The 22,494-nt window shown below is 40.5% G+C and overlaps 1 protein-coding gene across 2 annotated transcripts in view; it reads left to right on the plus strand.

Annotated features, from left to right (window-relative positions):
- Positions 1–22,494, plus strand: part of hdac5 (histone deacetylase 5) — a 67,108-nt gene that overhangs the window by 15,392 nt on the left and 29,222 nt on the right. Inside the window, exons 1-2 of one of the 2 annotated variants that reach the window (XM_063471173.1) lie at positions 8,716–10,212; positions 20,990–21,085. In XM_063471173.1, coding sequence (XP_063327243.1) covers positions 10,056–10,212; positions 20,990–21,085 — 253 coding nt within the window. In that variant the 5' untranslated portion in view covers positions 8,716–10,055. Of the gene's footprint in view, positions 1–8,715; positions 10,213–20,989; positions 21,086–22,494 lie in introns of those variants that run through there. The other variant, XM_063471174.1, reaches the window with a different exon arrangement.

The following is a 22,494-nucleotide window of genomic DNA, read 5'->3' on the forward strand; positions in this document are numbered from 1 at the left end:
ACTTTGGCCTTGTTCTTGTGGTTGGGTTACTGTGCAGTGTGATTTTGTTGTTGCGCTTTGAGCTCAGGTCAATTATACTGAGCGCTGGCTCAATAAGGTGCTGAGTGCTGTGTAAACACTGTGAGTACGACTAAAAGGCTCGATGCTTCAGTGGCACTTTCTAGCAGATGTTTGGCTCATCTAAGCTGTCAGTATCAAAAGCAGTCATGTCATCATAGTGTAGGTAGCTTTACTCCAGCTGTCTGACAGCGCTAAGTGTGTGTGACTTACTCCTGTGGCAGACAAAGTGTCTGCGCAAAGACCTCTGAAGCCCGCTCTGTGCTTTATCTACAGTGTTTTCTCAAGTCAGGTCAAAATTTAGATTTGTCCAGGTCAAAACTGACAGCCTTGCAAAACTTGAGCTTATTTTATAGAGCTGTGTTGGTTTGAGAGCTTGTGCCATACTGGGCAGCATGTTTGTAGGTACATCTTGAACAGTTACTTTTACTGATTTGTATACTGGCTGTTGCATTAGCATAAGGAGCAAGCCAGATCCAGTTACAGTCTGTTACACTATGTTTCATCCATCTGCACAACAATATACTGTCTGTGTTAAACATATAAAACAATACTGTGTTTACACCAGCAAAACAGACCTAGGAGGGGTGCTCCCATCCTCGTTTAGTATAACTGTGATAATATGCACATGTCACAGTACAGTGTATAATTACATTATTTTGGTTTTCTAATTACATCATGTTGGTTTTTGCCTTTGTTACACAGATATTGTGATGATTATTATCATCTACACAGATCAAAACACGTCAACCTGATCGTTTTCTAGAGGGAATCGTAAAATGCTATTCAGAAAGAATGATTTTGCTCAGTTGGCCTTTTTCTTTCTGAGCTGCACAAACCCTCCTGAGTCAATCGACACCTCACCCCTTATAGAACCTGCTTGGTCAGTGTAAATCATATAATCATCTTTCACATTCATTGCATGAATACTAAGCAATGGTAGAGATCACCTAAGATATAAATTAGTTTCATTCAAAGCTACTTTTGCTAACATGCTAATGTTGCTACTATAATGAACAAGTTTCCTGAAAATGCATGCTCCTCTCAGTAAATTGAATGTAAATATTTTAATTGGTTGTCATTTAATAAAAGTGAATATGTAACTGTTAGCAAACCTTAACAGCTGTGTTAAAACACAGCTTGTAGCTCAGTCTGTGCATTTGGTGGCTAGCATCGGTATCAATCTTTGATTACATGAGTTGCATGTGACATGACCATGTTACATGATCGTGTGTTACATGTATGAAAATGCATTGTGTGGTTGTGTTGCTACGTAAGACATCAATAAATAACTAGAAAATGCATTTTCTGAAGAAACTGCAGTGTGAATGCTGATAGCTGAATGTTTTGAGCTGAAATGAAACAAATGCTGAATTTAAGTAAAAAATGTTGAATGAGATTAAAAATACAGAAATTTTCACCTGAAAACAAAAGCTGAGAACTGTTGAAAGCTGACGTTCACACAGAAGTTGAAAAGTAGGTGAATATGTTTAAAATGTGAATTAGAAAAACCTGAGTAATGACAAAAGAAAATTTAGAGTCAGAAAACATCTGAATGAATATGAAACCTTATATTATTTAAATCTCTGAATGACTGAAATATGGGAAAATCCACTAAAGACAGCTAAATGTTGTAAGATTCAGTCAGAAAAGATGATTCTAAGTCATCATCTGACTTCAACTGCCGAGATCTGAACCACTTGTGTACAGAAGAGAAATCCACCAATGAACAATAAGCTTGAATTTAATGGGCCAATCAGAATGATGTATTTAGCTGGCCTGCAATAACTACTGGCATACTGTTATTCTGTGGCAAAACCCTGTCAAATCTGCTTTGGTGCACCTGTTGAAAAACTGCATCTAAATCCAAGACCATAACTCGTAAAAAACAGCTTTTGAACTGTGAGGATCCCAAGGAATTGTTCTACACGACAGTGTCTCTTTTATCCTTGTGCTGTCAAAAATGTGATGACAGGAGTGGTTTAACAAGTGGGGTCTTTCCTGCTGTTGAGACAAACTCCTGGCCAAAAATACAATGTATTTATATGGGTCGATTAGAAGCTTATCCCTCTACTTGGATTCACACAGTTCAAAAAGTTTACATCTCTGAGCTCTGGAAAGAGAACAACGATGGCTACGTTTTGAGGGTAAAATGATGGCTGTAGAGCAACCACTGTGGACACAGCAGCAGTTGAAAGAGGTTTTTAACATTAATCTTGGCAGAGTGACAGACAGAGCTCATAAAGCAGGCAGGTGTGAGCCTGGTTGCTATAGCGACCCCAGCCAGTGGCACCACACACACAAACACACAGACATACGCCTCTCTTCTGCTGCTTTAAATAAACAGAAAAGTGACCCAGAAACAAATGCTTTCCAAGAAAAAACTACAAGTTGTATTGACAAAATTCTTTCACCGTGAGTGCCAGCAATGTCCAGTCTTCAAAATTCTCAGTTTTCATGCCTGAGGATGATATTATATGGACATAGTGACAGTGTAAAGACAGCCTGTACTTCTGATTTTCAGACGAATTTTGGGAGCCGTTTTAACATTGGACTCTATGGAAGACTTGGAGTGAGGAGGCTGTGAATTGGTAGCATTTATTAAAGAACCATAGCATCTACTACAATAACAATAACATTAGATGAAAGAGGGCAACAATGGCTACGTTTTGAGGGTAAAATAATGGCTGTAGACCGAACGCTGTGGATACAGCAGCAGTTTAAAGAGAAGATTTTAAGATTAATTTTCCCCCTGCTCCCACTCTGACAGTTGACCTGTCTCACTCTAACCTCCAACATTCCGTCCCATACACACCCATTATAAACTCTGAAACGGCTGAAAAAAAAATTAAACTTAAACTGGAGCTGAAGAAAAAGTATAATGGATATTCAAAAGATAAATACAAGCTGAAAAGTTCAATGTCTTGGCTTCGTTTTAAGGTTTGAATGGTCGGTCTAGGTCAACGTATGATGAAGTAGATACAGTTGAAAGATGAGTAAGTTGAAGATTCTCCCATTGAAATACATGGTAAAGTTTTGTTGAATAAAGTTGAATAATTAAAAAAATATAAAGGTTAAAAATGTGAAAAATACAAGCAGTCATGTCCATAAGAAGAGGAATCTAACGGTGGTTGAATGGTTTTTCTAAGCTGAACGGTGTTGACGGAGATAGATGCCGAAAAACGTACGGAATATGAAAAGTAGAAGAACAATACTGTGGATGCTTCAGCATCCACACTAATAATAACAACTTCAGTTTAATGATAATAACAACAATAGCAACTAGAAAGTGCATTTTCTGAAGAAACTGCAGTGTGAATGCTTGAATCTGAATGTATGCACTGAAATTAATTAATTACTGAATATTAAGCTAAAAATGTTGAATGAGCTGGAAAATACAGAGTTTTTAACCTGAAAACAAAAGTGCAGAACTTTTGAAAGTTGATGTTCACAAAGAAGAAGTTGGAAAATAGCTGAAAATGTTTAACATGTAAATTAGAAAAACCTAAGAAATGAGAAAAGAAAATTTAGAGTCAGAAAACATCTGAATGAATATTAAAAGTTCATATTCTTTGAATCATTGAATGACTAAAATGTGATCCTTCCACTTGGATCCACACAGTTTAAAAACTTTACATCTCTGAGCTTTGAAAGACACGCTGTTGGAAAGAGAACAACTATGACTACGTTTTGAGGGTAAAATGATGGCTGTAGAGCAAACACTGTGGACACAGCAGCAGTTGAAAGAGAAGTGTTTAAGATGAATCTTGGCAGAGTGAGAGACAGAGCTCGTTAGGCAGGCAGGTGTGAGCCTGGTTGCTATAGTGACTGCACCCAATGGCTCCATACACACGCACACAGACATACGCCTCACTTTTGCTGCTTAAAATGAACAGAAACGTCAGCCTGAAACAAATCCTTCCCAAATGAAAAGTACTGGTCGTATTGACAAAATTCTTTCACCGTGAGCGGCAGCAATGTCTGGTCTACTGAATTCTCAGTTTTCATGCCTGTGGAGTTTATTATATGGACGTGGTGACAGTGTAAAGACAGCCTATACTTCTGATTTTCAAACGAACTTTCTGGGCCATTTTAACATTAGAGTCTATGGAAGAGTTGGGAGGAGGAGGCTGTGCATTGGTGACATTTATGAAAGAACCATAACATCTATTACAATAATAAACACATTGGATGAAAGAGGACAGTGATGGCTACGTTTTGAGGTTAAAACCATACCTGTAGAGCAAACGCTGTGGACACAGCAGCAGTTTAAAGAGAAGATTTCAGCATTAATTTTTTCGCTCCTCTCACGCTACCAGTTGAGCTGTCTCACTCTAGCACCAACATTCCGTCCCATACACACCCATTATAACCTCTGAAACGGCTGAAAAAAAGGATGAAACTTAAACTGGAACTGAAGAAAAAGTATAATAGATATTGAAAAGATGAATACAAGTTGAATAGTTGAATGTCTTGTCTTCGTTTTAAAGTTTGAATGGTGGCTCTATGTCAATGTATGTGGAAGTAGTTAGAGTTGAAAGAGGAGTGAGTTGAAGGAGAATTTGAAGGGTCTCCCCATTGAAATACATGGGAAATTTTTGTTGGAAAAAGTTGAATAATTTTAAAAATATAAATGTTAAAAATGAGAAAAATACAAGCAGTCATGTCCAAAAGAAGAGGAATCTAATGGTGTTTGAATGGTTTTTCTAAGTTGAACGGTGTTGAAGGAGATAGATGCCAAAAAACGTACGGAATAGATAAAACGGAATAATAAAGATTAGAAGAACAATACTGTGAATGCTTCTCAAGCATTCACACTAATAACTACACTACTACTACTACTTTCTTGTTCTACTACTGCTGGATATTAATAATTATACTGAGAAGAAAAAGGAAAAAAGAAAAGACAAATGAAGCTTTAATGAAAAGTTGAATGGATTGAAATATTGGTAAAAGAGGGTGGGAAGTGGAACAAATGATGACCCTCGACACTGGTGATGACACAAGATGATCCTCATTAGGATTAATGGTGGTGTTTTGGGGAGGGGATGTTATTCTTGGCCAGGTCACTAGTATTTTGTTCTCTATTCAGTATACTTTATACCAAGTATAAAGTGTGTATAAGTTATCCTTATCTGCATTTTTTGAGACATCAAATGGAACAAAAACACATTTTGCACACACAGTCATCCTGCCAGAGACTGTATTACTAAAAGTGGAACAGTTACATGGTTGACTCGAGCGCTGATGGCAGTTAAAGTGCACACCGTCTTTTTTTAAAAAAAAGTAAAGCTTAACAGTTGCTGAGTTATGATGCAGCTGTTATACTGGGCAAAGTATGGGACTAATCCGTGGACAGATGATTATAAGTTGTATTGTAATAGCTTTGTGCTAACGATGCTATTTGTTAACTCAGAGCTGATATTTAGTTCTTTACATCTTAGTTCTGGACATTATAGATGAAAATGAAAGAAATCAAAACTGAATGAGGATCTGATGGTACGGTCACCGGAGTAACCTGCAAATCTAAAGGCGACCACAGCATTTAAATCATTACATTGTGCAAAACATGCTAAATTGAGCATGTGCAATCGTGTGAGAGTGGTTTGGGGTCTTTGAAAGGATGAAAAGTAGTTTTCTTGAAATGTGCTTGCTTAATTTGCTTAGCTAGTGGAGTGTAACTTCAGTGTAGGGCCTCAAATCAAAACCTTGATTAACTGAACAGGTTACAGTTATTGATTGATTATTTTATACACACACACGTCATTTTTCATTCATTGCTCATCTCAACTATAAACAAAAATGAAAATTCGGCCTTGACAATGACACCAGAGCATGCAGAAGGATTTATTAATGCATATAATTTGAATGGCAGCAAAAATGCCAGTGTCATGGTGGTGCGAGAGGAAAGGTGAGGGGATCAGCACACGTGATAGAATTCATCCTCTGCACCATAGACTATGATTGTTTGGACTAAAGGCACATGTGGAGAACTGAGCATCATTGCTATTCCTATGTCAAGCTGCTAGCATGCTGGGAAAGAAAAGCATATATTAATATATTACAAGTCTCTGGGTGTCGTTGCAGACGTGTGCTTTATCGAAAGCAATACGTTTTTGAACACTTGTGAGTCATCTTCGTTTTACATCATCACTGGTAGGTGTATGTTTAAGGGCACTAAATGTTGGGACACATGGCTTATGTCAGAAATCTGAGTGGACCAGGTTGGAGTCTTTAAATCGAGTTGCCGACAGTCCTCATGATTTTAAAAAAATGCTTGATATTTGCTACTGATGGTGTTGGTCAGGTGAGGGAGACATTTTTCATTTACAGTGAATGTAACGGCAGCTCTGACTCCTGCTTTGCTCCATGTGCTGGATCGCTTTGGTTAACTCCGTTCATGTTTGTATATGTGTGAGTAGTAGGTACCTGTGCGTCCTTCTCACAGCTTTTTTGACAGCTTTGTCTTGGGACGAGTGACGGGGTGACTGACTGGCTGTAATTTGGTTGTCATGGATACAGATGTAGTAGATACACGCGCACACGAGCACGCACAGACAGCAGTGTGACTCCAGGGGTTGATGCGCCTCAAATAGAAACGCAGAGATGAGTCATCCGCCAAGCTGCTGCAGTACACACAAACACACACACACACACACACACACACACACACACACACACACACACACTCACCTTTAGTAGATGTGTTTGGTATGTTAGACCACTGAGATGTCAGACATGTTGTCTGGACAGTTTCATCTGCTACCATAAACACACGAAAGGCTGATTTTAAGCTAACAGCACAAGTCTTTAATAAATAATCATAGTGTTGGATAACAGAGCAGCAACACAGCAGCCCATTCAGTTTCAACAAGACAGGACACTTCAAGTTAACTTTCTGTATTTACATTTTCTCCCTTTGCTGTGTATATAGTCTTTACTTGTGAGTCATACTGAGGCAGCCTTAGATCTGCTGGAGGACACAGGGAGCTGTTTACACAGGAGGTGAGGATGATGAGGGAGATGAAGGTGATGAGGAGGAGGTGGGATAGAAGTGATGATAAAATGATTCAAAGAAACATTTCTGGAAAGGAAACAGCAGCGACAGTGGTCAACGCAGAGATGAAAAGCAGACAAATACATGAATTAGACGAGTCCTGAGCTGGTCTGCTGGATTTGTTCGTCTGTTAAATGTATTATCACTGATTACACAGAGCTCAGTTTGTTCTCCTCTTTTGCTTTTTCTAATCCTTGCACTCTGCATTTGCCAGCAGCTGAGACACCCCATTATATTTCGTTACAAGGACCAAAACCTATTCTTAATGTCTAGCTTCTGTTATGACTGAATACTGAATGGAACAAACAAATACTATAAAGAGCAGTTTCAATGGATAATATCCACGCTGACAGCAAAGTGAGGCGTGTAGCTTCTGGTTACAAAGAAGCCTTTGCAGGATTCTCTGTGACAGTTTTCTATTGGAAGTGAGGTGACTGACAAATGTCCAAAAGAATAGAAAAATTTTTTTGAAGCCCGGAGAACGACTGCTCAGGATCAGAATATAAGAAAAAAAAAGTCTGGCTCACTGGAAGCAAAATGGGAAGAAATCAGAGGTGACTTAAGACTTATGCACAGTGTTGTAGTTATACTTAATTTAAATTCCTTTTTGAAAATTACATTTTTCAACAAAATGTGAAGAAACTGTTGTGAGTTTGTGTCCAAAGCGTCTTTGTATTGTGTTTAAGAGATTTTAACGAAAGCCTAACTAGATCTAGCTGTACTTTAACTACCAGCTTTTAACCACAAGGTGGTGCAAGTGAGGCAGTGTACTCTTTGTTTAACCCAGCAAGTCCTTAAGACCACAGACGTATTGGCAGCCTGGCAAGTGGCAGATGCTCTTAAAGAAATGGTGGTAGCGAATAAAAAAAGTTAAGCAGCCATCAAATAATAACATCTTAAACCACTGCTAAAACACTGCCCCCTGATGGTGGAAGTTGTAGCTAATTCAAACTTTTCTTTTCAATAAAAACTTGTTTAAGGGTTAAGTGAATGAAGCCTCACAAAAACAATGATTAACAATATTGTTAATGCAATTTAACAGCAAGTACAACTTAAAGCTGCAGAACCATTCGCAGCACCAACCTGATGGTGGTACTAAATGGAACAGTTATCAGGATTCCTCCTCTGGGAGCCATGAATGTTGGCCAATCCTTTGGCTGAATGTTGACATATTTTATTGGTCAGGTGGACATATCGGCCAGCTGGTGGCACTAAATGACCATTCAGCAGATGAGTAGGCTTTATCCTCTTGGCACTGTGGATGCTTGGAGCTGATATCACACTGCGATCTTACACTGACTGTGCCATCCCCCAGTGCCCGCTGCTAGCTAACATAAACACCTGCACGGCCACAATTTGTGCACCCAAAAAAAAAGGGGGGTCGTGGAGCTAGCAGAGCAAGAAGAGGTCCACAGTGCCCGCCCACACTCTTTGATTGACATACAGTATTTGGCAAGCACAGCACAGAAACATGAAAGCACCCAGCGCCACCCTCCCATCCCCACCCCAGAGCTGCAGGCTTACTGCTCCCTCCTTCTCTCCTTCTCTCCCCTCTCTCTGTCTATTTTTATCTCTAGCTCCTCCTCTACCCTGGCAGGCTATTTTCAGCACTGTTCCCCCACCCCAATCGCCTGTGTTTGTAAATGCTTCTCTTCTCTTCTCTTCTCTTCTCTTCTCTTCTCTTCTCTTCTCGTCTCTTCTCTTCTCTTCTCTTCTTCTCGTGTCCTTGCTCCCTCTCCTTTCTATGAAGTAAAATGAGCTGTTGTTGACTTTTCTCTGTATCCGTCTAACTTCCTTTCCACCCAGTGATCTACTTTCAGCCTCTCTCTCTCTCTTGGTCACCCTCCTCCCTCCGTCTCCTGTCTCTCTGTCGACGTTCATTCAGTAGCTCAGTGAGCGTCTCTCTCACACACACACTCATCAGTGGCTCTCAGTCAGTGAATATTAGCCGTCTGACCAGCAGCTGTTTGTGGTCGCTGTGTGGAGCTCCACTATCCTCTGTCCTCTGTCCTATGATAAGAGGACAGCGTGCCATCTCCTCTCCTGCTGCTCAGTTTCTCAGTGAGGACTCCAAACTCGCCATCCCAGCGTTCTTCCATTTCCTTCTCTGTCTGTCATTCTCTCAGTGCTTCGTTCTAATTTTGGAAACATGGAACCTCGGGGAGCGCTCTCCCAAAGCTATTTACGTCCTTGCCTCTCCTCCTCCTCCACCTCCTCCTCCTTGCTCTCCTCCTCTTCCTTCTCTTCCTCCTCCCTCTCGTCAGCCAGGAGGAGAACAGTGTGAGGATTCTTTGATGCACACAGAGCTGGGGAATTCGGGTGCTCCTCTGTCTGTATTTTTATTGTGTTGACGAGGCTGCAGCAGCTCCTCTCGTCGTCGCTCCTCGCTCTCACAGCCTGTGGGTGACTGGATTTTCCCTCGCAGCTGAATGGAAGAAACAAACTTTCTGTTCCTTCCATCTGCAACACACCCCAACAGCACTGGAGCCAGCACTGTATTTCTGCATGGATCAGGACTCCAGGTGATGTAGGTACAGAGAAATAAACCAAAAGACCACACAGACACTTTTCAGGTGGTCTCCTTTGGCTGTTGACATTTTGATTGATCTGCGAAGCCCAGCGGAGGGGAGGCTTTCTGTGGGCTGCAGCCGAGACGACGATATTAGAAAGGAGGAGTTTGCTCAAAGTGTCGCCCGCTCGTCATCACAACTCGAGCTGAGCAGTCAGAGACGGCAGAAGCTCCAGGAGTCCGATGGAGACTGGATTACACAAGAAAAGCACAGAGGTGTTCGATTATTTTCTTTTCTTGTAATTTGCGGCCGTTCCCCGCAGAAGTTAGTTTTGAAGTTTTCAGTTTAACTGTATGGGTCTACGGCATGCCTGCGTCTCGGATGAAGAAGTGACTGGTTTAACAAAATAAAGCGCCGGCTCTCGCCTTGGCATGCTGTTGCATCCCACCGTGTCAGGATTGTGCGCCATGTTGCAGACCATCTATGAGACTGAGTCCTGTTTTTCCTCCAGCAGCACAGACAGCCACCATCAGCCTCTGGAGCTCCTGAGCGGCAACAGGGGCTCCAGCGCTGCCATGCCCACCGCTGGTGAGTCATCTATGGGAAAGTAGGGGTGGGGGGAGAGGGAAGGTGGGAGGGAGGGAGTGGGGGGTGCTGCGGTGTGCTGGAGTTTGATTAAAACTGATGAATAATTTGACGTTTTCTCTCATAAGGAACGCCTGTGTGGTATTTGTGTTGAAGTTTGTCAGCTGGAGCAGCAGCACTCGCAGCTCACTGAGGAGACGATGGTACCTGAGTACACTAAGTGCTCGGTTTGCGTCAAACTGTGCACTCCACAGATACCTCATACACGTATTTTTAGATTCAACGTGACTTCCCACATCTCGTCTGTATCATCTTCTCCAGCAAACACATTGAGGATAAATATTGATGGATGTGTTTAGAAATCATAGATTTAAGTAGAATAACTGTGTGCAGGTTTCCAGTGCTAGGCGTCAGTGTTACAACGCAAAAGATACCCAACCTCAGAAAATATCCTGGTTCCATAGTTTATCCCCGCAGTACAGTTAAACAGACATTTTCTCACAATTGGAACTTTTAATTCTTTAAAAAAAAATCGAAATATGTGTAAAAGTCTCTCATTTGACATTGAAAGAGAAAGCTCCACATTTTATGTTAAAACAAAAAGAAAAATGAATCAGATTTTTAGAAATAAAGTGCAAGTTGACGAGCCTGACAGAAGGTCAAAGAGAGATGAGATTCAGTCTTCTTTGTAAGAAGAATATTTCACTCTTAAAGCAAAAAAGCAGTTCTCGCTCTTCTTCACGTTTCTTAGAGAAGAAGGGCAGAAAGCCCCGACCAGTCTCTCTTGATCTCTTGCAAAAGGTCTGAGTATTTTTGTAGTTTATGTAGATGGTTTCTTTTTAGCTATCTCAGTCTGGACACACTTTCTGTCATTCCGTCTCATTCTGTAGACTAAGTTAGCTTTGGGAATCCTTTGGGCATCTTTAGGAAATTGACAGTGTTTTAATTATTTATTTTTGGCTACTCCTATAATGCCAAACACAAATGTACACTAGTAGGAAACATGGGTGATAAAATGGATTTTCTGAGGTTTAGGTAGAGTAGAACTGGCCAAACAATGGTGCCAAAATGAGGTAAAGCAGTGTTGAAATGTAGCTTGATGACAGCAGGCTGGAACAAAGAGGATGTATATTGACTCTAATCTTCTTTTGGCTGCAGTTACAATGTGGGCTCCGTGCCTGTGTGTGTGTGCATGTGTGTGTGTGTGTGTTCAGAATTAAAGACTTGCAGAGATTGAAGACGCTGTTAATGAAGTAGCTCAAGATTTGTTAGATTTACATATGTAGTGGCCCCAAATTCCTTTAAATGAAGTAATGAATTTCCTCTTAGATTGCAAAATGAAAACAACTCCTAGATCAACACACCTGATTACCGTCTGTTTGTTTATATCATTATAACTGGTGAACTATGTGCACATCTTAGGCTTCTCAAAAAAGAGAATGTCACAAAAAAGAACTTAACAAAAGAACTTTCACTTGTACCCTGAAATATATCGAGTCTTCTTTTGTTTGAATTTTGATTATAGCGTATAATCAAAGCCAGCCTCTCTGATTATTAGAAGAGATATATTACAAAGCACAAATGGCCAAAATGTTCAAAAATATGTTTGTCTGTACACCCATGACTTTACTCCATTACTCCTTTACTGTGGATTACTGCGTCAGTGCATCGTAGTTGTGGCATTGCAAGGCTGTTATTGAGGTTTCTTTGATAGTGGCCTTTGGCTTTTCTGGATTTTCGAGTTTGGGAGTTTGTCATTTTCATCTAGACAGTACTCCAGAGATTCTCTGTAAGGTTCAGGTCAGGTGAGTTCGTTGGCCAGTTTCATTTTGCGCTGTGTACAAGTGCTAATACCTAGATAAAGATATCAACATCTCAAGGAGACTGTGGATCCTTCACACTGCACTTAAAACACTGGGATATTGGGATATCTTCCTTTAAGTTCTTGAGCCTTGATTTCTAAATGCAATGCAACATTTACTTTCATCTGAAAAGACTTTGGGCCACTGATGAACAGGTAAGACATTTCTCAAGTCTTTGGTTCAGTAGTGGGTTAATCGTAGGAAAGTAACAGATGTAGCATCTTTTCCTGAAGACGTCTGTGCACCGTGGTTCTCGATGCACTGGCAACAGCCTCAGTCCATCCTAAGTTTAGAATCAACTTTTCTTGACCATCATCTCAAGACTTCAGTCACCCGGGCTCCTTGTGGATCTTTTCCTATCACGCTTTTCTCTTCCAGTAAACTTTCCATGCTTTGATACGGCACTCTGTGAATCCTGTGTATCCAGCCTTTTCAGCAATGACCTAATGTGGCTTACTCTCATTGTTGCAGGCATCAGTGACTGTAATCTGAACAACTGTCAAGTCGGCAGTTTTCTCTTGATTGTGGTTATTTGTATTCTACTAGCGCAAGAGATGCACGACAGTTCTCTTGCTCTAGTAGGCTGGAACTTTATGTAACCACAAAGTAAAAGTTTACCTTTATAAATGAGATTGTGAAAAATAATGAACTTTGTATGATATTCTACCTTAAGTAACAGCAGCTGTCACCTATTGCTATTGCTGTGGACGTTACAGGCTCCTGTTGTATAGATAACCCTTTAATGTATTTACCACCTGTCAGCAGTATCCTTTTCTCCTATTGGTAGTTGATCCAATCCCTTGTCTCAAAGTTGAAAGTTTAAATTAGTCCCTGCCCACTATGTGTCAGTAAAGGTTATTTTGGCTTCGTAAGTAGCTTAAATTCATTGACGTTCACAACACTATAATCACTGCTAGTCTGTGTGGACGCATCTGTACAGTCATGTTTCTATCCACCACTGTCTGTTTTGGTCTCCACCACCTGTTGTAGGAAATGTGCTCTGCTTTGTTCATCCGATACTTTCTGAACTTTTCCATCTGCTTAACTGTAAGCATTCAATGAGAGCTTTTTGTACTCTAAACTGTTGTCGGATGCTAAAATGACCAAGCAAGATCACAACCGTGAGACTCAACCAAAAGCTATAGAGTGTAAAAACACAATGACGAACTATACCGTGTTAAACGCTGAGGAGGCCTGCTTCATGGGGGTGATAATTCTTTGAGGTTTCGTTACTGTTACTGGTTCCCTTTACATTGTACGTGACCACTGAAGTTGAAATATAAAAACACAATTTAGTGCATCTTTAAAGCTACGTATATTCTGTGGCAAAATTAATTGTACCAGATGTTCTCAAGTACTTTCAGCCCAGTGTAACACAACAGACAAGATCCACTGTGGATGACCTACAGTCTGCCATCCCATAATGCTTAACCCACCCATCAGTCTCTATAGCAACACCACACATGTGACTCCTCTCCCTCTCTCTAAGCTTCTAATTTGTCTAAAGTACACACAGCCATTATACTATTTTTACCTCACTCTCCCTCTTCCTCTGCCTTTTCTTTCTCTTGCTCTGTCTCTCTGTCTCATGGCTTTTTTTAGAGTGTTTTGCAGGGCTGACGTCATAGTGCCTATTTTCTTTTAGCAATGCAGAGTGAACAAGACAGGGAGAAAGAAAGCAGGAGAAAAGAAAAATATTGGTTTCCAGAAATACCTCCCAGCAGAAGCAGCACCAGTGTGAAATAGGAGTGATAGAACCAGAGAAAGAGTGTAAAGTAATCCAAATTGGACTTCAAACTCCACATCCCTGATGGGATACATCATGCGATTTTCAAAATATTTGCAGTGACAAATCTTGGCCAACACTTAGTAAAGCATCTTTGACTCTGTCTGGATCACAGTTGCTTTAAAGCAGCCACATGAGGTATTCCTGTCAGAGGCAGTAGTGGGAAATTCCCAGTTAGTAGATTGTAGGACTGTAACACTGCAGCCAGGCTGACAAAGAGTCAGAGGTCCGCTGAGCCAAGCATTCCTTTAAACTGAACTAGTAGACTCCATTAATTTCCTCACAAATAAAATATTAAATATTCAAAAAATATTCAAAACCACCTCACAGACATATCATTATTTAAAGATACTTTCAGTAGTACGGATATTTATTTAGACTCTTTCTCTCTGATTCATTTTTCTGAGTTAACTTCAGTAATTGTTTTCCTCCAAATCATCAACGTGTCTGTTAGATTCCATTCCTACAAAAGTGCTTAATGAAGTCCTACCATTAATTAATGCTTCAATTTTAAATATAATCAGTCTCTATCTCTATTACTGGCCTGTGTACCACACGCCTTTAAGGTGGCAGTAATTAAACTGTTACTTAAAAAGCCATCACTTGACCCAGCTAGCGTAGAAATTATAGTCCAATCTTAGAGCTGGGCGATATAAGATTTTTTCATGTCACGATATGTTTTTTTCATTTCAGGCGATAACGATATATATCACGATATAAGCCAAATAACTATATTTGTAAGATTTAAATGTGCCGTTGCTCACAAGTAAAATGTGAAATAATCACCAGCTTGTCTTGATTTTAATATTTATTTCCCATAATAAGTTCAACAGGGTAGATGTACTTAAGGAACATGAGACTTTTTCAGATAAATAAAGGCAAATATTGCAAACTACACAAAAGGCAGCCGCTAAAGCGTTTAAGTTTCAAAATAGAACAAACAAAACAGACTACTAAATTGTCAATTCCACTTAAAAAACAAAATATTAATTCTAAAAATAAATCTTAGTTTGTTTTACAGAAGAACAGACAAAATTGACTAACTTTTGTCAATATCAAATAAACTGAGAACTAAAAGGAAATTTTCAATCTCTCCTTGTTGTATAGCTTTCTGAACTTTCTGAATCCTTTATCATCCGCAACTGAAAATAGTTGTGGATGATTACTATACCTTTCTAATGTGACGTTGTTGTCCCTGGCTCTCTTTCTCTCTCTCTCCCTCCCGCTCTGTTCCTGTGCTACTGCGAGTGTACCTACCGCCCCTCCCCCCTCTTCCCAGCGCAAAGCACAAGGCTCGCGTGCGGAGTGAAGCGGAAAAAAAGTGCGAGAGAGAGGGTGAGAGAAAGAAAGAAAAAAAAAACCCACGGCTCGCGATAAGGAGCCGGCTCGCGACGTTCACGTCAAAGATTCTGCTCTAAGAGCCATTTCGTTCGCGACCGACACGGCGGCTGGCTGCTTCCCAAACAACTACACATGTGCGGCTTGGCACTTGTGCTGTACGTAACAAGTCATGTGACGTGACGCTACGGCTGTGATTGGTTCGGCTCTGCGCTACTTAATTTGGATTGGCTGTTCTTCTTTTCTTTTCTTTTTTTTTAAGAGAGCAAGAGAGAGACGAGGTCTATCGCAATAGTTTAATTTTTCTATCGAGAAAAAGTTATTTCGCAATACATATCGTTATCGTTCTATCGCCCAGCTCTATCCAATCTCCAACCTTCCTTTCCTCTCTAAAATTCTTGAGAGTAGTTGTCAAACAGCTAACAGATCATCTGCAGAGGAATGGCTTATTTGGAGAGTTCCAGTCAGGTTTCAGAGCTCATCACAGCACAGAAACAGCTTTAGTGAAGGTTACAGATGATCTTCTTATGGCCTCTGACAGTGGACTCATCTCTGTGCTTGTCCTGTCAGACCTCAGTGCAGCGTTCAATATTCTTGACCATAATATTTTATTACAGAGATTAGAACATGCTGTAGGTATTAAAGGTACTGAACGCAGTGGTTTGAATCATATCTATCTAACAGACTCTGGTTTGCTCATTTAAATGGGGGAAGTCTTCTAAACACACTAATGTTAATTATGCAGTTCCACAGGACTCTGCTTACATTATACATGCTTACATACATTTTCATTGCTATATAGATGATACCCAGCTTTATCTGTCTACTTAGCCAGATGACCACACCAATTAGTTAAACTGTAGGAATACCTTAAAGACATGAAAACCTGAGTGACCTCTAATTTTCTTCTTCTAAACTCAGATACAACTGAGGATATTGTACTTGGCTCTAAAAATCTTAGAAACATGGTGTTTAACCAGATACTTACTCTGGACTGCACTACCTTGTCCTCCAGTAACAGTAAGAGTCATTGTTGACCAGCACATGCGCATATTAGACAAATATGTAGGACTGCTTTCTTCCATTTGCACAATATCTCTAAAATTAGAACCATGCTGTCTCAGAGTGACCCTGGAAAATTAGTTCATGCATTTATTACTTCTAGGCTGGACTACTGTAACTCATTATTATTAGAATGTCTTAAAAACTCTGTGAAAGGCCTTCAGTTGATCCAAAATGCTGAAGTGAGAGTACTGATAGGGACTAGAAAGAGAGAGCAGATTTATCGAGTACTGGCCTCTCTTTATTGGCTCTGTTAAATCCAGAAGCACATTTAAGTTTTTTCTCCTTATGAACAAGGTCTTGAATAATCAGGCCCCACTTTATCTTAAAGACCTCATATTAGGGTGATTTGGTAATATGTGGTTCCTACAATATTCAAAAGTAGAATGGGAGACAGAGCCTTCAGCTTCCAGATCCCAGATTTGATTGCTACGTCTAAGAATACGGTTAAAACATCCTTTTTCATAAAACTTATAGTTAGGGGTAGATCAAGTGACCCTGAACCTTTCCTTAGTTATGGTGCAGTTGGCTTCACCAATGCACTGAGCGTTTGCCACCTCTTTTCACTCATCATGTTTTTTTACACCTCTACATTTAATAATTAGTTATTATTAATCTCTGGCTCTCTTCCACAGTGTGTCTTTTATCCTGTTTCCTCCCCTCACCCCTAACCAGTCACAGCAGATGGCCCCGCCCCTCCCTGAGCCTCGTTCTACTGGAGGTTTCTTCCTGTTAAAAGAGAGTTTTTCCTTCCCACTGTTGCCAGGTGCTTGCAAATAGGGGGTCATTTGATTGTTGACTTTTCTCTGTATTATTGTAGGTTCTATTATAAAGCAGCTGTTTTTGTGATTTGGCGCCTTATTAATAAAATTGAATTGAATAGGACAGAAATGGTTCATTTCACCGGTCCAAGCAACAACAACAACAAAATAAAGTATTTGGGGATTTTTATCCTGATCACTTAATTTATAGTTGAGCGGCTGTAGATCATTTTTATTTCCTTCATGCTCATTATTATGGAGAATGGTTATATGGTTTGCAACATCTAAAATGAGCCATTTGACAAATAATAGTAAATACTGAAGAATCTTAGTTTCATTATGCCTATTCTTAGAAGAAAATGGAAAAATGTAAAATTTTAAAATTTTTTAAAAGTAACAATATTTAATACAAAATGAAGTCAATAGGTACTGCTTTCACATTTACATTGTTCTACTTTTCTGTTAATTAATCTTTTTATCCAGTAGTTTGACAGTTTTCCTGAAGTACCTTTGGCCAAATGGAATCTCCTTGTGCTGGTGATTTCAGTGCTTCCTTGTGTGATGGATGGATGCACACAGTGTACAGACTTGCTTTTATGGACGTAGCGTTGGGCGATTGAAGCCAACAGTCATTGCATTTGTTTGCTTGGTCCTTATCCATCAATTAAACTGCAATTTGTGGTCCATTGATTAGCCACTTCAACTTACTGTTTGAATAAAGAGGACATGGCTAGTAATAGAAAATCACAAAATGCTTGCTAAATTACTAATGCTAGCTCTGTTTCCACTCAACCCACAGATAGTACCTGATCTCGGATCAGGTAAATCAGAGTCAGCAGTGGGTTATCTAGTTGGTCTATCCACTATTAATCTACCCTCAAAGACCAGAAGTTTTTCCACAATGTGCATGCACAAACTAACAGTCCTCCTAGCTTGCCCAGCTCAAGCCAGTGTTAATGGCATATGCACATGCTCATCAAATCAACTGGTGCTATGTATTCTAGGGAGGCAAGCATACTTAAGCCTGCTTACAGAGTTAACAACTAACTGTGGCTGCATGATGACAGTAATTTAAAGGATGGTGCACACATGCAATGAGAGAAGCTCATGGGACAGAACACTCTTTGAGATTCAAGGAGAAATACTGATGTTTATTTTTTACATGTTACTGGACAAGCAGTGGTGGCTTTGCTTGCCCTGATTGAATGCCACTGATGCACATTTATTTAATTGGAGTTCCTTTTGAGAAGACTGGTTTTTGTTTTTCTTTCAGTTCACCAAACATGTTTCTTCACGCCTTCATTTTTAGCTTGCTTTATAATAAACTCTCTGGTTTTATGAGGTTCATTCATTTTCTTGACCTAGTCACTGTGTAGAAAGTGTGCCTGTGTAACTTATTAGGGCCAGGGTATAATGACCAGTCTGTCTTGTTTCCATCCAGATTCATTGACTGGACGAAGTGGACCCACAGTCTGTCTTTCATTCTTTTTTACTGCATCTGCCGTGGTGCTTGAATGACTGCGTGGTGCTGCAGTGAGCAGTAGTCAGTTAGAAGCTGATACTGGATGATTGACTAAAATGTTGCCTGAGCCCTGCCTCTGTGTCAGACTGTACGTTAGTGTGTGTGTTTACCAGACTATAAATGTCTTCAGTTTGACGTCAGACGCTGGCTGCTGTGGAATGCTACTCTGTTGCCAAACGGACTGTTGTACCCACACTCACAGACCGGTCTCTCACGTACACACACATATACAGACAGAGTGTGTGTTGTAGTGGAAGGGGAGACACGTGCGTCACAGTGAAACTCCAGAATATTTGTTTAGGTAATTTGTGAACGGCTGCACACATATGCACAGACACACTTGTTTATCCAGAGCTCCCACTTTTTGGGCATTTTTGGTCACAAACCAGGAGCCTGAAAAGCTTCTGCTGATTTCATATACCTGTGTCATGAAGCACTTGTTCACTCGTTGTACGTCCACTTCATGTTTCTCTTCAGCTCTGCTATGATCTGAAGCCAAAGTCGTCACAATCTAACAGGCTTGGCCCTACTGTGGATGTTCCTGTTTGATTAGCTTAGAAGCCGCGTGGGAAGCGTCAGACATCAGAGACCAATCGGTCCAACTCAGAAAGGTCAAAGGTCAGACTTCACAGTAGGTAAAACCTAATTAAATTTCCTCACTGGTCTGCAGACAGGAAATGTCCTGACGTCACAGCGTGCTGCCGTGTGTGGCGTTTTCTAAGAAGTAGCCTGATCCTCTCGTAGGGGTCACCAGGAGAGCAAAGGCAGGTCACGGTTACAGCCCTTCTCCCGGACACAGTGATGGCTGCTGATGCAGCAGGAATACTAGGACCTCTCTGCCCCTCTCTCTCATTGCTCTCATCTTTTACTCCCAGCACTAAATTACAAATGACCAGAGTATCCGTTATATCGCAGCCTTTGGGAGTGAAGAAAGTAAGAAAACAGATTTGTATTGGTTTATTAAAGTTACCTTTCACATTTTATCTGACACCCCCTTCACTGATATAGACAGAACGTAGACAGAAAAAGAACGTTTTCTGTGTCTTTCTCAGACCCTCTGAGGTGCGGGATCTGCAGCTTCTCCGTCCCAGCATACAGACTGTGTGTTGATGCTGACAGTGCTTGTTGGTGCAAATGTAACACTTCTTTGGCTTGTAAGGGAAAAACACAAACAGTCTATGAAAACATTTAGGGAACGTTTAAAGATTCAAAGTGAGAAAAGGAGAGTTTTCCACTGCCTGGCTCATAGTTCATCTGGCATTGCTCCAGGTATCTTATAGTAGCAGCCTGGAGTGCACATCATTATCTAAATTACAGGTTATCTTATCTAAAATATAAACATGGGCTAATGATCTAAGTAAATATTAGCAGACAGACTGTTATGGGTGCGTGCATCGAGTCCAACATGGTTAAAACGTCATCTGATCTCCCAAAGTCCCGGACAGCTACGCAGGACCTTTGCGATGCCCATCCCTAGTGTTAACCTGTTGCTTCTTTGCGCTTCCAAGGGCCAAAACTAAAGAATCAGTCCAAATGAGATCATACAAACTCTCCCCCCCTCTCCCTCTTTCTCTCTCACTAACATTCACTTATACACACAAGTGATCAGTATAAGCTGATTGGAGCTGCTAAGCTGATTGGAACCTTCCGATCCAAGCGCTGCTGAGGCTTGTAGCTTAAATGTACTTGTGAAAAAAAAAGAAGAAGAGTACATTACAACAAATGCAGAGAGCGAGTGACGACAGTCAGCTTAAACTGAGTGCATTTCTGTATGCACACAAATGATGCTTCATTTCTGTTAAAATGAAGCCGTTCTTATAAGTTATTGTGAAAAAGCCTTTAAGAGAGTAGCCAGTGTCCAAAAGCAGGTTTTGTTTGTAGGTTATATTAAGAAATCTCACCAATTAATCAGTATCACAGCTCGTAATTATTAATCAGAGGTCATAGCCTGTTGACACACTTAAAAAAAGTCAGCTGCTAGACTTAGCTAGGCTTTGTCTGAAGCAGGAAATCAATATGAATCTGGCATTTCAATTAAGAACAAGTGTTACAGAAATGAGTGTTACAAGACACTCATTTCTGTTCCTTTTTCTTTGCTTGCTACTCGTACTACTGTAATAATCTGTCACTATTAGTATGTAAAGCACATGTTAGCATGTTACTGCAGTGTCCTTTAGTGTAGCCATGCTGAATAAAGGCTGACTTAAGCGCTGGAACTCAGTGCTACCCACTGCTAGGCTAACGCTAAGCTTGTGAATATTTTTAGGCAGCAGGACTGTCCCCCTCACTTTTCTTACAACACTATCACAGCCCATCTGAATGACATGGAAGCTGTCTCTATGTGGGTGTGTATGCGATGAGTGATGCAATAATCTGCTGTGTCCCTGACATTTTCCACACTAATCAATCACTCATTTCTCTGTTCTCTCTCTCGCTCTCTTTCCTGCAGTAGTGGAGGTGAAGAGCAGCCTCCCATCAGGCATGCAGAGCCCAGTAGGAACAGCAAGCGAGCAGAGAGGAGGAGGAGGAAGTGGTGGAGAAGGTGGTGAGTAGGGAGTCCTCTAAGAGTCCTTGAAGTGGGAGGTGTGTGTCTGTGTGTGTGTGATGGTACAAATTTTAAAAAATAACCAGAATGTGGGAAGTGAAGTATCTGATGCTTCAAATTTGACGCTCACAGTGTGCCTAACGTTCCTCACCCCTGCGAATGATATACATAACTATGGCTATGTATGTCAAATATATCATGGACAGTGTGCAAGAATGATGGTGTTATCGTGATGTTTGGGAAGTCCTGGTACGAAACTTTCAAATCAGAGTTGGTGTTTGTGGGTTTTTACAAACCCCTGTGATGAGCGATGGGGGGTCTGACTCCAACGTGCCATTCATTAGCCAGTGTAAAGTGTAAAATCCTTCTTTAGTGATATCAGAATAACCAAAACTGGGCTTAACATAGACTCATATTCAAAGTGTTTACAGAGGTCATTTTCACATGGACCACAAAAAAGTGTGCAGGAATGAGGCAGCCAATCAGAACTGTGCTTAGCCTTTACATTTCAAGCACAGGCCTGATTGGATAAAAAACAAAACCTTCTCCAAAGCATCCCTTCTTATTTTAGCAGGTTGTAAGCATCTGTGAGACCAGTTGCTGGACTTCAGGGGGAGAAATGTTGTGCCATTCCTGCCTGATAGATTCGAGCTGCTCATGAGTCCTGGTTCTACTTTCTTATAGTTTTCAGTTTAATGAAGCAACTGTTCCACCATGCGACCATGCTGCTGTAATAGATGCAGGGTACAGTTTAGCATTGCCTTGCTGAAATATGTAAGGCTTTTCCTAAAAAAACATCAACTGGATGGGAGCACACGTTTCTCTTAAACCTGTGTATAGTTTTCAGCACTGATGATTTACAGATGTGCAAGCTTCATACCTTCATACCAAGTGAGCACTGATACTGATGATCTTTAGTTTGGAGGACTGAGCTTCTGTTTTTGCCAAAAAGAATTTCATATTTCTAATCATCTGAAGACAGAAAGGTTTGCCTCAGTCCATTTTAAATGAGAAGACGGTGGTGTTTAATGATCATGTTCACATAGTGCTTCTTCTTCTTCTTTGCACAATAGAGCTTGAACCTAAGTTTGTGGATGGGACGGTGCACTGTGCTGCCTGAGAACCTGAAGATCAGGGTCATCCAAGACTGATTTTTGGCCTTATCCTCTTTGCACAGAGATTTCTCAGATTTTCATAATTTTTTGATATTACTGCTGTAGATGATAAGATATTCAAAGTTATCACAATTATACATTGAGGAATTTTTCCAAAGACCCAATCCTGTTACTGACGTGTTGCCAATAAACCAATATTAGATGCAAAATGTTGTTCCAGCTCATTTTATTAACACTTACCTTTGCAGCCTTTAGTTTCTCTTTTTTGAAACATGTTGCTGCTGTCAGAATATA

This window comes from Pelmatolapia mariae, linkage group LG4 (genome assembly GCF_036321145.2).
Source record: "Pelmatolapia mariae isolate MD_Pm_ZW linkage group LG4, Pm_UMD_F_2, whole genome shotgun sequence".
In the NCBI taxonomy this organism is placed as follows: Eukaryota; Metazoa; Chordata; class Actinopteri; order Cichliformes; family Cichlidae; genus Pelmatolapia; species Pelmatolapia mariae.